This window comes from Berkeleyomyces rouxiae (assembly GCF_048999995.1).
Source record: "Berkeleyomyces rouxiae strain 22BRR77 chromosome Unknown BrBRR77_ptg000184l, whole genome shotgun sequence".
Lineage (NCBI taxonomy): Eukaryota > Fungi > Ascomycota > Sordariomycetes > Microascales > Ceratocystidaceae > Berkeleyomyces > Berkeleyomyces rouxiae.
Window position 1 is genome coordinate 1 of NW_027396534.1, and position 14110 is coordinate 14110.

At 55.1% G+C, this 14110-nt stretch overlaps 6 protein-coding genes across 6 annotated transcripts; all 6 read right to left on the bottom strand.

Moving 5' to 3' along the window:
- Positions 1-873, bottom strand: BROUX77_008240 (uncharacterized protein; the record flags this gene model as incomplete). The annotated part of the gene is made up of 1 exon (XM_073753422.1): positions 1-873. A coding segment is annotated over one exon (873 nt), but the record flags the coding sequence as incomplete, so codon positions are not given.
- A 1069-nt stretch (positions 874-1942) lies between these two features.
- BROUX77_008241 (uncharacterized protein) lies at positions 1943-6741 on the bottom strand (the record flags this gene model as incomplete). Its single annotated transcript, XM_073753423.1, has 2 exons — positions 1943-5326; positions 5620-6741. The coding sequence occupies 2 exons, from the start codon at positions 6739-6741 to the stop codon at positions 1943-1945; spliced, it is 4506 nt and encodes a 1501-aa protein (XP_073601515.1).
- Positions 6742-7261: 520 nt separating this feature from the next.
- Positions 7262-10186, bottom strand: BROUX77_008242 (uncharacterized protein; the record flags this gene model as incomplete). The annotated part of the gene is made up of 1 exon (XM_073753424.1): positions 7262-10186. The coding sequence occupies one exon, from the start codon at positions 10184-10186 to the stop codon at positions 7262-7264; it is 2925 nt and encodes a 974-aa protein (XP_073601516.1).
- A 50-nt stretch (positions 10187-10236) lies between these two features.
- Positions 10237-11538, bottom strand: BROUX77_008243 (uncharacterized protein; the record flags this gene model as incomplete). Its single annotated transcript, XM_073753425.1, has 1 exon — positions 10237-11538. The coding sequence occupies one exon, from the start codon at positions 11536-11538 to the stop codon at positions 10237-10239; it is 1302 nt and encodes a 433-aa protein (XP_073601517.1).
- Positions 11539-11740: 202 nt separating this feature from the next.
- BROUX77_008244 (uncharacterized protein) lies at positions 11741-12880 on the bottom strand (the record flags this gene model as incomplete). Its single annotated transcript, XM_073753426.1, has 1 exon — positions 11741-12880. The coding sequence occupies one exon, from the start codon at positions 12878-12880 to the stop codon at positions 11741-11743; it is 1140 nt and encodes a 379-aa protein (XP_073601518.1).
- Positions 12881-12930: 50 nt separating this feature from the next.
- On the bottom strand, positions 12931-13212 carry BROUX77_008245 (uncharacterized protein; the record flags this gene model as incomplete). The annotated part of the gene is made up of 1 exon (XM_073753428.1): positions 12931-13212. One exon carries the CDS (start codon positions 13210-13212, stop codon positions 12931-12933), a length of 282 nt encoding a protein of 93 aa, XP_073601519.1.
- Between the last annotated feature and the right edge of the window lie 898 nt (positions 13213-14110).

Here is a 14110-nt window from a genome sequence, read left to right on the forward strand (position 1 = left end):
CACACCAGGAGGCGGTTGGATTTTCCCGTTGTTTCCCCGGGTTCGGTTGTTGATCGTATTGTCCAGCGTGTTGCAGAAATTAGCGAACTGATCAAGCGTTCCCTTAGGGGCAGGATAGGTGTTCCAAGCCAGAGCGTCCTGTATGTGGGGCTTGAGGCCTCGCTGAAATAGTGCAATGGTGAAATCAGCGTCGGCCCAACCGAGTTTCTTCAACAGCGTTGTAAAAGCAGAGTGATAGGCAGTACAAGTACCTGTCTGCTTTAAGTCGAAGATCTGCTGGGTCGCAGTCATGCGCCAGTCAGGGTCATCGAAAGCCTCAGCTAACGATTTCATAAAATCGTCGTACGTTTCAAAGTTCATGTGTCCAGTGGCCGGGTCCATCCGAGGCATGGCCCAATCCAGAGCGCCATCTCTAAGGTAGGAGAAGGCAGTCATCAGCTTGCGCTGCTCCGTGCGGTGGTGCTTGGGTGCAGCAGCAAATTTGACCGCAAGTTGCCTCTGGAACGCCTGGAAGCCTTGCTGATTGCCATCATAGGGCACGACATCAAGATGCTTGTCGGCCTCTTTCAACGGATCGGCATCCTCTTCCCGTTTGACTCGGGGAAGAGACTCAAGGGAGTTGAAGCGGGCTTCAGCGCCAGCCTGGAACGCAGCCCAGTAAACCTGAGCCGCATCAGGAACAGAGCCAACGGGGATGGGCGGGGCACCATCGTCGGTGCGCAGACCAGACATGTAAGCCGCCACAATAGCCATTTTGATCTCAGCACTGAACTCCCTAGGAAGGGCACCGAGATGCCAGTTCTCAGGAGTTCGGTCAGGAATCGACAGGAGGAACGTATTGAGATGCTCGATCATTTCGCGAGTGAGGGCCATTGCGAGTTGAAACGTAATAGAGAGGGAAAAATAAATGAGGAGAGAAAAAAGTGCCAAAGAGAGCCAAAGTTGTAATAGCGTCGGGTCTTCAAATGAAGCTTAACAAAATATTACGGATAGGGCCCGAAGAAAGGATTAGGGTTCCGGGTACAGCCAACGACTCGGGACAATGATAGGTTCCTGAGGTGGACAGTCGGGCCTGTGGAGGAAGACGTCAGTTAGACAGAGTGCTAAGACGTATGGTCGGTTGAGATGAAGAGGCAACACACAACTTAGATGGCTATTCTGAGAATAGAGCGGCACAAAGAGGAAGGAGGAGGAACAATCACACACTTCAAAGAAGAAGAAAGGTTGAACTGCAAAGAAAGCAAGAACAGAATGGTATAAAGAAGAAGAAGACGGTAAGCAAGTGCATGTGATTGTTAAGCTTGGAGAACAAGAGTAAACCTGATCAACTCAGTGTAAGGGGCCAAGTCGTAAAAGGACGTAGAAGGGCAGAAACAGATATATTGCGATGGAGAGAAGAAGAAAGAACTAACTAAAACTAGGAGAGAGCAGCAGCTCTTTATACTGCCTGGGTAGAACAACTGAGGCCTACCTGATTGACCCAAACGTGGTGAGTCATCGGGCGTTCGGATCAAGGCCGGTTGGGCCACTTGTATTCGGACCGTCAGTAGTCGGGCCTTTGCGGACTCGGACCACCGACACTCGAACCACCGTTGCTCAAGCCACACCGGCTTCAACTCGGGCAATCAGGCAAAGCCTTGACCCGGGTCTCCCAGACCCTAACATCAGCCTCCTTCTCTTTCTTCCCATCCTCCCATGGCCGTGTAACACAAAAAAAGAAAACAACAGGAAGGTGGACACCAACTGAAAACAACAAAGGGAATAGCAAACAACAAGCAACTAATCATCGGTAAACGACAACAGAACGAACAAGGAGTGGAACAGACAGTGGAGAAACAAAAAAAATGTCAAAGGAAAGGGAAATAGACCCTGTGCAACAACCGTGGAACTCGCAGCTCCTTCAATCAAACTTCGGACTCAAGCAGTCCTCTCGCCACGGCACTCACACCTCAACGTCGGCAGTCTCCTGCGCTCGCAAGAATTCTTCTAAAGCAGCCGTTTCTTCCAGCGCCTCTGTAGGTTCCCAAGTGGGATCTCGCCAACCAACCCATTTCACCAAGTACTGGGCTGGTTCGTCTCTCGTGGCTGGCCGGTGTTCCAGGATCTTCTCGACTTCGTATTCCTCAAAGCCATCGATCTCGACTGGTCCGGGGCTCGATACGTGCGGGTCTTGTGAGGGCCAAGGGTCGTTCGGGTGGTATTTCAATCTGTCGGCATGAAACACGTCGTGTCCTCTGGCACCCTTCAGGTCAAGACGGTAGCTGTGGGAGCCTACAGCCTCTAAGACCTGGAGCTTCTGGTATCTTGGCCGGAGTCGCTTGCCTGGGCCTTCTTGCTGCACAGTATGGGAGCTTTTTGCCAACCAAACCCAGTCGCCGGGCTGGAAACGTCGATGTGGTTGTCTGTGTCTGTTCGACTGTTCCTCCATAGCAGACTTGGCGGCGCTGAGAGAGGCTTTGGCCCAATCCGTGTGGTCTGCCAAGCTCTTCAGGATTCTTGTTGCTTGAGCTATGGGACTCGTGTTGGCTGCAACGGGGGCTGCTAGGGGGGCAATGGCGTCGGGCTGCAGCTCAACCAAGTCAGGACTATAGCCGTGGGACAACGTGAACGGGGACGTCTCTGTTGAAGCCGCTGGGGCTGCGTTCAGGGCAAACTCCACAATTGGCAGGCAGTCTAGCCAGTCTGAGCGGTCGTGTAGGAGTTTGGCCATCTTTGTCTTCACCTCAGCATTTGTCCTCTCAGTGGCCCCGTTGGTCTGTGGGTGGTAAGCGGTGGACAGACGACGATCGATCTTCAGGGTGGTACAGAGTCGTTTCCAGAACATGTTGGCAAATTGGCGGTCAGAAGCAATGCTGTTAGGAAGACCATGGCGAGGGTAGTAGACTTCCAAGAAACGGCTGGCAAGATACTCGATATCCAGGCTGCGGCAGGCTATAAGGATGACACCCTTGGACAGATGGTCCACCACCGTCATGACGTGCTTGTAGACTTTTCCTTCCTTCTTGCACGGCGGGAGAGGGCCAATCAGATCTATGCCAATGTCACGCCAGATGCGGTCAGGTACCGGAAGGGGCTTCAGGAGACCTTGCTTGAGCTGGCGCATGACGTTCGTGCTACCGCAGATTTCGCAGTTGCGGCAGAACCGTTTGACATCCGCTGTGTAGTGCGGCCAGAAGTAAGTCTTGGAAACTTCCTGACACATGATTCTTTGGCCGGGGTGGACTAGTGTCACGGAATCGTGAATCTCTTGTAGCAAGGCTGTCCTCAGAGGTTCCCACTGGGGTACCCACAATCTTGATCTGTATCGCAGTCGACCTTCGGAGTCCAATGAGCATTCGGACAGTGACACTCGCCAATTAGTCTTCAAGCTGTCTGGCCATTTGGGCGCCTGAGAGGCAACCACTGCGCATGCTGCCGCATAGTCAGAGTCGGCTGACAATGCTTGTTCCCACAGTGTACTGAGGGCTTCCTTACGGAACGGGGATGGCAGTGTAACGCGAGCAGGTCTGACTTTCAGGGCACCGTCGGGCAAACACTGGAGGAGCTGTTGGTTGCGAGCTTGTAGGCGGGGATCATCGGGACCTGAAGGCATGTGAAGACGGGAGAGAGCATCGGGCAGTGGGGACAGTTTCCCGGGACGGTGTTCCAGTGTTAGGTCAAACTCGCTTAGCAGGTTAGCCCAACGAGCTTGCCTCTCTGTTAACTGTTGCGCAGAGGTAAAATGCAACAAGTTCTTGTGGTCTGTTAACACTCGGATGGGTCCCTGGGCGCCACGTAACTCTCCTCTCCACTCTTTCAGGGCTCGGACAATTGCCAACATTTCTTTGTCATGGATCTCATAGTTGGACTCGGCAGGAGACAGCTTCTGGCTGATGTAGGCACATGGAAACAGGCCATCTGGATGCTGCTGCAATAGGACAGCTCCAGTGCTGTAGCCTGAAGAGTCAGCTTCGACAGTTGTTGGCAGAGAGTGGTCGAAGAGGCGCAAGACGGGCGAAGCACAGAAGAGATCTTTGAGTGACGAGAAGGCAGCTTGGCATTCTGGAGACCAGACGAAGGGAACTAGGTGACCAGTCAGTGAAGTGAGAGGGACGGCTACTTCGGCAAAGTTCTTGATGAACGGGCGGTAAAAATTGGCAAATCCTAGGAAGCCACGGAGCTCTTTCTTGGAACTGGGTACGGGCCAGTCTTTCACTGCTTGCACCTTGGCAGGATCCATTGTTGCTTTTCCAGGCTTGATGATGTAGCCCAGGTACTTGACTTCTTGTACACCGAACTCGCACTTGTCGATGTCAACCGTCAGTCCGGCCTTCACGAGCTTGGCTAGGACGTGGTTAACTTGTTCCTTGTGCTCGTCGAGGGAGCCATCGGTGTACACTAGGATGTCATCAACGTAAGCAGAACAAAACAGGTCGAGGTACTCTTGCAATACGGAATTCAGGAAGCGTTGGAATTGGGCAGGAGCATTGGACAAACCAAACGGCATCACGTTCCATTCAAAGGAGCCCAGGCGCGTACGGAAAGCGGTCTTCCATTCGTGGCCTGGCTCGATACGGATATTATGGAACGCTGCAACGACGTCAAGCTTAGTGAACCACTTTGAACGGCTGATTTGGCGTAGTGTTTCCTTGAAGTTGGGTAACGGGTATCTATCCTTCTTCATCAGCTTGTTCAACAGACGGTAGTCCACGCAGAATCTAAGTCCACCGCCAGGTTTCTTGACGAACAGGATGGGGGCAGCAGCAGTGGAACTACTCATTCGAATGAACTTCTTGTTCAGTAGGTTCAGTAACGTTTGGCGCAGTACTATCAACTCATCGTGGGAAAGGCTGTACAGTGGTCCCCAGGGAGCTTCCGAGTCAGGGACAGTTAGATGAATCTCGTGGTTCATCCCGGGACGCAGCGGCGGGAGGCGGCGCGTGTAGAGTGCTTCTGGGTCAAAAGCAACAACATTCTGTGGGTCTATCCAACTGGGAACCTTTTCCTTCCAGTCATCTGTAACAGGCTCGTTCTCTCGGGCCAACTTTTCCAATGCTTTGTTGATATCCTGTATGCTCGCAGCAAAGACCTTCAAGTCCTGGTGCAAGATCTTGCTGACACGTGCAGCTTTCAATTCCGTAGGGGTGTCCAAGTTCCGAATGGTCGAAACAGAGCGAGGGACGGAGAAGTGGGGGAGCACCAAACGGTGCCGGTTGCAGTCTATTAGGGCGTTGTGGTGGCTCAGCCACGGGTATCCAATAAGAAGTTCGTCATCATAAATGTCGGGTACGACAAGGGCAAGGACTTCTTCCCGGAGGCCGCCGAGATCCAGCTCGAAGCGGGCAGCCTGAGTGGCCACAGAAGAAGGTTGGTCATTAAAAGGTTTTAGGGAAAGGGAAGTTTGCAGCGCAGAACAAGGTAGTTTCAATCGTTTCACGAGGGCCTGGGATATGATCAAGGAGACTGTATTTCCGGTATCGACTAAAGCTACTGAGTTGTGAGAGCCGTTGATTACAACGTCAACAGATAAGGAGCCTCTCACAAGCAAAGGGGACGTTCCCTTCTTGTTCTTACCCCTCCGGGGGCGACTGTCACCGGAGGGTCTCAGTTTTCCGACTGAGCAGTGGGCAACTGTACGACACCGAAATCGGCATCCAGGTCATCGTCTAGCTGCGGCGGCGTGGGCACGTGTACACCGCGGACACGGGCAGGAGGCGCGTTCCGGTTGGGAGGCACATCGTAGGGGCATTCCCGTACAAAGTGACCTGAGGCGCCACAGCGGATGCAGAGGCCAGCGCGACGACGTCTCTCTCGTTCCTCTTCACTCGCCCAGCGGGCAGTGCGGCGGGCAGCAGGCGTACGGGTAGGCTGGGGGGCAACGCGACGGGTTCGTTCCCAGTCCATGGCGTCGGGATGGCGGTGGGCAGCGGGGGCGGACGGGTAATAACCGGAGCGGCGGCCAGAAGTCGACTCGGCATCGAGCTTACGCTGCCGCAGTTCCTCGGCAGCTAACACGACCCGGTCTAAGTACTCCGAGAAGACCCGGGGAGGGAACGAGTTCGCCACGTATTCCCGAATGGGCGTGTCGAGGCTGTCCTTCAGCCACCTAATCTTCTGTGAGTCCGCCGCGTCCAGAGCTTTGGCGCGGGTCAGCAGGTCCTCAAACTCCGGCAGATGGACCTCGATCCTTCTGCCTCTCTGCTTTAACCGCGAGAGCTGGTCTTGTGCCTTATCTACGGCAACTTTGTCCTCAAACGCTCCCTGCAGCTCTTGAAGGAACCGGTCGCAGGAAACGGGGCCGTCGTCTGTTAGTCGGGTCTTGATTGACCGCATGCGGCTGCGGGCCAAACCCTCGGCCTGGGCATAGATCGAGACGATGAAGTCTCGGTCGGCCACATGGCCACGCTCGCAGTGCCATATTTCCAGGACCTGGTCGAACCAGGCGTCAAATTCCTCGGGCTCGGTGGAACTCAGCGAGGGAATCTTGTAGCGCAGTTTTGCGCGACCATTCTCGTTACCAGTCGCTGAGGCGGCGGCGGCAGCAGCAGCGGTGGCGGTAGCAAGCGCTGCTTGGGAGGCTTGGGTTTGGGCGGCTGCCTGCTGGGCGGCTTCGCTCTGGTTCTCCAGCATAGCCAGCATCTTGGCAAACTTGCTCTCCAGCTTGGCGAACCGTTGAGCATATTTGTCCTCAGTGCTGTCGACACTGGGGACAGGGGAGCTTGCGTAAGCGGCCCGCATGTCGTCGATGGTGCGGCCACTCATGTTGAGAGTTTGTGTAACAGTAAAAAATAATGTGTGATGAAGATTGATAACGGGTTTGGGGAAAATAAACGATAAGACTGTTGAGAACTGTAGGGGCAATGCAATCTGTAAAAGCTGTATCTGTACCTGTGGCTGTAAAGAACTGTAGAACTGTAGAACTGTAGGGCTGTAGCGAAAAAGAAGATCGCAATATGATGTAAGGGGCCAAGTCGTAAAAGGACGTAGAAGGGCAGAAACAGATATATTGCGATGGAGAGAAGAAGAAAGAACTAACTAAAACTAGGAGAGAGCAGCAGCTCTTTATACTGCCTGGGTAGAACAACTGAGGCCTACCTGATTGACCCAAACGTGGTGAGTCATCGGGCGTTCGGATCAAGGCCGGTTGGGCCACTTGTATTCGGACCGTCAGTAGTCGGGCCTTTGCGGACTCGGACCACCGACACTCGAACCACCGTTGCTCAAGCCACACCGGCTTCAACTCGGGCAATCAGGCAAAGCCTTGACCCGGGTCTCCCAGACCCTAACAAGCGGTGCGATTGTTCAGGGCGACCTGGGCTTGGGGGAGAAGTGCAGCCCAGTCGTCTTGCAGGAAAACAGTGAAGGCACGGAGGTAGGTCTCGATCTCCTGGTTGGAGCGCTCTTGGGCGCCGTCGGTCTCGGGATGGAACGCAGTGGAGAGGCGGCGGGTGATGGAGAGCTGGCGACAGACTTCTGTCCAGAATAAACCGGTGAACTGGGGACCTCGGTCGGACGTGATGGCGCGGGGTAGACCATGGTGGGCAAAGACGTGTGTGATGAAGGCTCTGGCTACGTCAGAGGCAGTATACGATTTCAGCGGTATCAAGATTTTACTCTTTGACAGCCGGTCTGTAATACCTAAGATAGTAGTGCAGCCTTCGGACTCAGGGAGACCGACGATGAAATCCATGGCGAGTTCTTGCCAGGCACGGTCCGGGACGGGCAGGGGCTTCAGGAGGCCACGCTTCTGGTCGCGCCAAATCTTGCTTTTACCGCAAGTGTCGCAATTACCAACGAAGCGGCGGACATCGTCAGAGAGGCCAGGCCAAGCGTAGGAGCGGCTGACTAGATCACGGGTTGCTGATCCTCCAGGGTGACCGGTGAGCGTGGAGTCGTGGACTTGCTGGATGATACGAGTGCGGAGGGGCTCGTAGTACGGGATCCACAGGCGGTCACGCCAGAGGAGACGGGTGGCGGAGTCGAGAGTACACTCGCTGATCTGCCAAGGAAGGCCCCACTCGTTGGGGAACGAGCGGGCTTGTTCTTGGACAGCTTGTCGCGCTTGCCAATAACGTTCGTTATGGGTAAGTGCCGAGTGCCAGAGGGTCTGGAGTTCCGGGTCAGCAAAAGGGGCATCTAGGGCAGCGTGGTCGAGGGTCAGGGTTCCTTCAGGGTCTTTGTCAGGCTCTTTAGCCCAAACGGCGGCGGCAATGACGAAGTCGGGCCCGTCAGGGCGCAGAACTTGGTGGACACGGGACTGGAGGCGTTCATCGGAGAGGTCTTGGGGCAGGTCTTGGTCGCGGCGGGAAAGGGCATCGGAGGTCACTTGAGTAACGCCGGGTCGATGAATTAACCGAAAGTCGAACTCGGACAATTCATGGGCCCAGCGGCGTTGGCGTTCTGACAGGGTTCTTTGCTTCTGGAAGTACAAAAGGTTCTGGTGGTCGGTGTGTACTTCGAACGGGATGCCAGCGAGGTAGGAGCGCCAAGCGCGGAGGCAGGAGTGGATGGCCAACATTTCCTTATCGTGGATAGGATAGTTGACTTCCGCTGGGCTGAGCTTTCGCGAGAAGTAAGCAACAGGACGCCAAAGAGAATCAGCACCTTGCTGTCTGAGGGAACCTCCCAGGGCCCAGCCGGAAGCATCGGCTTCAACGATGGTGGGGAGGTCAGGGTCGAAGGTGGCAAGGAGCGGGGCAGAGACAAGGGCCTTCTTCAAAGCTTCAAACGAACGGAGTTGTTCGTCTTCCCACTTGAAGGGTTGGTCCTTCTTGGTCAGCAGAGTCAGGGGAGCAGCGACGGTGGAGTATTCGGGGACAAAACAGCGGTAGAAGTTGGCAAACCCAAGAAAACTACGGACTCCGCGGACAGACGTGGGAGCCTCCCATTCCTGGATAGCTTTGACTTTGTCTGGGTCTGCACGGATGCCGGAGCCGGGTTCAACAATGAAGCCGAGGTACTTGATGGACGGGGATTCGAATTCACTTTTATCCCAGTCAAGCTGTAAGCCAGCATCTCCGAGAGCGCGGATGATCTGACAGACAAGGTTACGGTGTTCTTTGCGGGAGTCAGAGCTGTAGATCACTACATCGTCGAGGTAAGCAGAGCAGGAGATACCGAGCCAGCGGGAGAGCACATGATTGATAAAACGTTGGAAAGCAGCAGGAGCACCAGTGAGGCCGAAAGGGGTGACTAGCCATTCATACGCTCCGAGATGGGTGCGGAAGGCCGTGTAGGCTTCACTACCTTCTTTCAGGCGGAGACGGTGGAACGCGGAGATTACATCGACCTTGGAGACGTACTTGGCGGCAGCGATGTCACGGAGGGTGTCGTTGATCAGTGGTAACGGGTAACCATCCTTCTCTGTGACGCTGTTCAGGGCACGGTAGTCTACGCAAAAACGAAGACCACCACCAGGTTTCTTCACGAAGATGACAGGAGCACCTCCCTCAGCACTACTGGCTCGGATAAAGCCAGCGTCGAGCAAGTCGTAGAGAGTTTTCCGGAGCAGCAGCAGTTCTTCTCGGCTCATTGAGTACAGAGGGCACGAGGGCGGGGACAAGCCTGGTTTAAGGCGGATCTCTGTATCAATGCCAGGGCGGTTCGGGGGGAGCTCGGAAGCTTTCTTCCTGTCGAAAGCGTCGATGACAGGAAGGAGCCACTCGGGACAGTTGGCGCGGGGGTCGGTGTAAATTTTGGCCTTGAGGGCCTTCTCAATGTCGTGAAGAGTGGCGGAGAAGATGCGGACATTGTGAGAACGGCGGGCTCTGAGGTGAAAGGCGCGGACGGCGTGGGCAGTAACAGGGAGGACATCGGGATTGGCAGTACAGTTGGTAAGACGAAGGGGAGTGGGCAAGCGGATGAAGACTTCGTTCTGGGCAGGGCGGAGGGAAGCGTCGTGCTTGGCAATCCAGCCTTGACCCAGGATGAGGTCCTCAGTCTGACCAGGGACGATGTAAGCGTAGAGTTTCTCGTCCAATCCTCCGAGACCAAGGTCAAAAACGGCGACTTGATCGATGACGGGTGGGTTTTGGTCATTAACTACTTGAGCAATTGGACGAGGGCAGATGGGCAGGATAGTAGCGTGGGCGCGGGTGGCGGTGCGCGGAGAGACGGTGGCAAGACACAGGCAACCGGAGTCGACGAAGGCAGAGGTAGAACAAGTTTTATTGAGAACAACATCTATATAGGTACCTCTAGCCCCCATTTCCTCCCGAGCGATCTTCTCTCCTTGGGGCTCTAGACGGCGACGTTCGCCTAGAGCTCTCCATTTCCCGACATGTCGCGGGACGCGGGCGTGGGCACAGGCAGGGGCAGAGCTGGGGTCGGCGCAGCAAGCTGGGGAAGGTTGGTGGAGCGGACAGGGACGGTAGTAGTGGGGACAAAGTTCAGTGGACAGTTCTGGCGCAGATGGCCAGTCTGGCGGCAGCGGAAGCAGGCGCGGTTGCGGCGGAGGCGCTCGCGCTCCTCGTCGGTCAGGGGCTGAAGGGCCGTGGCAGTGACAGTGGGAGTCCAATCCATAGCATCGGGGTGACGAGCAGCAGCCGACGGGGGAACGGAGGAAACAAAAGGGCCAGCAGGAGTAGGGGAAATAGGGTGGGCAGCGTACGGAGAGTAGGTCGTGTTATCAGTGAAAGCGGAGTAGTGGCCGCGGCGGGGACGAGGTAGGAATTGCTCAGCCTTGGAAGCGACGTTTTGCATGCAGTTGGTAAATTCAGGGTACGTCGCGGGGACGTTGACATAGACCATCGCTTGTCGGAGGGCAGGCGCCATGGCGGTTTGCAACTTCGAAATGCGGTTGCGGTCGCCAATGATGTTGGCGTCCTGGAGGACTTTTTCGAAGCGGGGCAGGAACAAGGCGAAGGGTTCAGAGGGTCCCTGGCGCATGTTGTCCAGGTGGAAGAGAGCACGGTCAGCAGCAAAGGGGTCGATGAATATGGAGTCCAAGTACTCCAGGAACTGGTGGGGCCCGGTGTCGTTCAGCAAGCCCTGCTCGAAGTACGCCACGACGAGGTTCTGGGCTTCTACCGTCATACGCGCAAAAAGGTACGCGTATTGCTTGCGGTGGTCACCGATTGACTCGCTGTCCAGTGCAAGCTTGGAGCGGGCACTCAGGGCCCAGACGCGGTAGGCAGAGCGTTGGCCGGAAAACAAGGCGATATCCGGGAGGGCACGCTTCCTCGGTTCGAGGTTTCTTTCCGTAGTTGCAACGGGCACGGGAGCAGCGGGGACAGCAGTGGGGACAGGGGACGCAGGGACGACGGCGGGAGCGGAAGTAGCGGTGGCAGCACGGGCAAAAGCTTGGAGATCGGCGATGGCCTGATCTCGTTTTTGTTGGCCACTGTTGAACTCGTCGCGCAATTGTTGTTGCGCGTGGTCGTGCTTCTCGTTGAGCTGCTGGATGGCTTGCAGCAGATCTTGAAGCGACGGGGCCGCCGGGGCTGGAACAGGGACAGTAGGATCGGACATGGCTGTCGGAGGAGGCTCAGAGTCGAAGAAGACGGTGTTGTTGGAAGTGGTGTCAGAGTCGGGGTCGGTGGTAGGTGCACAGTAGGGCATGTGACGGTGGAACAAAAGAGGAACAGAGAGAAACGATATACAGGTGGCGGGTGGTAACGAGGAAAAGGTACGAAGACAGGGTAAAAGAAACGAGGACAGTGTAAACAAGGGTAGATCTGTTTCTATTGTAAGGCTTTACGGTCTAAAGGAGAACGCTTTTAGAACAGCAGAAATAAATTAAGAAACAGATAAAGAGAAAAGACTAATGTACAAGAAAACGGGCGGAAACAACACTATCTATATACGCGCGGTAGAGGTATGACGCGTACCCTTGACAACGACGGTGTGCACACGGGTTTGGCAGGCGGTGAGTAACGGCGGTGTGCAAGGCGGTGTGGACGGCGGTGTAAACGGCGGTGAGGGCGGAGCCTGAGCCTACCTCGATCCATAGATCGTTACAATGGAAAGCAGAGATGACGTCAACTTTGGAAACGTACTTGGCAGCAGCAATATCACGGAGGGTGTCGTTGATCAGTGGTAACGGGTAACCATCCTTCTCCGTGACGCTGTTCAGGGCACGGTAGTCTACGCAAAAACGAAGACCACCACCAGGTTTCTTCACGAAGATGACGGGGGCACCGCCTTCAGCACTACTAGCTCGGATAAAGCCAGCGTCCAGCAGGTCGTAGAGGGTTTTACGGAGGAGCAGCAGTTCTTCTCGGCTCATTGAGTACAGAGGACACGAGGGCGAGGACAAGCCTGGTTTAAGGCGGATCTCTGTATCAATTCCAGGGCGGTTCGGGGGAAGCTCAGAAGCTTTCTTCCTATCGAAGGCGTCGATGACGGGAAGAAGCCACTCGGGACAGTTGGCACGGGGGTCGGTGTAGATCTTGGCTTTGAGAGCTTTCTCAATGTCATGGAGCGTGGCGGAGAAAATGCGGACATTGGGAGAGCGTCGGGCTCTCAACTGGAAGGCACGGATGGCGCGGGCGGAGACGGGGAGAACGTTGGGGTCAGCGGTGGTTGTAGTCAGGCGAAGAGGCGTGGGCAGGCGGATGAATACTTCGTTTTGCGCGGGGCGAAGGGAAGCATCGTGTTTGGCAATCCATCCTTGACCGAGGATAAGGTCTTCAGACTGACCGGGGACGATGTAGGCGTAGAGTTTCTCGTCCAATCCTCCGAGACCAAGATCGAAGACAGCAACTTGGTCTATGACGGGTGGATTTCGGTCATCAACTACTTGAGCAATTGGACGAGGGCAGATGGGCAGGATGGCAGCGTGGGCGCGGGTAGCGGTGCGCGGAGAGACAGTGGCAAGACACAGGCAACCGGAGTCGACGAAGGCAGAGGTAGAACAAGTTTTATTTAGAACAACATCTATATAAGTACCCCTAGCCCCCATTTCCTCCCGAGCGATCTTCTCTCCTTGGGGCTCTAGACGGCGACGTTCGCCTAGAGCTCTCCATTTCCCGACATGTCGCGGGGCACGGGCGTGGGCGCAGGCGCGGGCAGAGGCAGAGACAGAGGCAGAGCCGGGGTCGGCATAGCAGGCTGGTAAAGGTTGGCGGAGCGGACAGGGACAGTGGTAGTAGGAGCAAAGTTTAGCGGGCAGTTCTGGCGCAGATGGCCAGTCTGCCGGCAGCGGAAGCAGGCGCGGTTGCGGCGAAGGCGCTCGCGCTCCTCGTCGGTCAATGGCTTCAGGGCCGTGGTGGTGATGGTGGGGGTCCAGTCCATGGCGTCGGGGTGGCGGACAGGTGCAGGGTTGTGTCATGAATAGCCATTCTTGCCATTGCCATTGCATAGGGTTATGCCTGGCACCTTACCCCGCTTCCGTTGTGTCACGCTAATGTTCCAAGGACGTATGATGATACGGTTATACCACTTGGTGGTCTGTGTAACCTTGAGGTGTCACTCCGGTTTATCTACTCGGGTGTGGCCGGCTTGCACACTATAGATCATCGCTATTAGGTAACTCGGTACTCTGCAGTTGATGCAGCTTATTCTGAGTTGACTGCTATTCTCGTTCCTTTTGTGTCAACAGCGTTTGAGCGTGGGGCCCACACCTGTTAGGCCGATATCGCTGTAACGCGACATATCGTTGCCTGGGTGTCTTGAGGGATTTTCAGTTCTGCTGCTGCCGTGTTGGTTTATCTCGTGAACTAACATCCGGTTTGATAGTAGCGTCTGGTAACGTTGAGTTACGTATGTCCCCACTTTCGGTTATCTGTGATTTGGTTCTAGCTTGGGAAGATCTCTGTTGTCAGAATCTGCAACGCCTTAAATAGCGTTGCCTTCTGCCCTGTGTGATCAGGTTAACTCTTGCTCCCCAAGCTTAACAATCACATACACCCCTTTTGCCATTCTTCTTTGTATACTAGTTTATAGTATCACTTCTTCGATAGTACCTTCTTCTTTAGTACTATATCTTTAATTATCACTTGTTTCTTGATAGCCTTCATTGCATCAGTACCTTCTGTCGTCTTCGTTACCTCAGTGTTCCTGTGATTGTTTATTCCCTTCCGTGTGTTATAAGATCAATTAGTTGAGTGTGCCTCTTTACCTCAAACCGACCATACGACCTAGAGAGTTCTATCCTCTCCTCCCGGCCGTATATCCGCGCAGGCCTGACTGT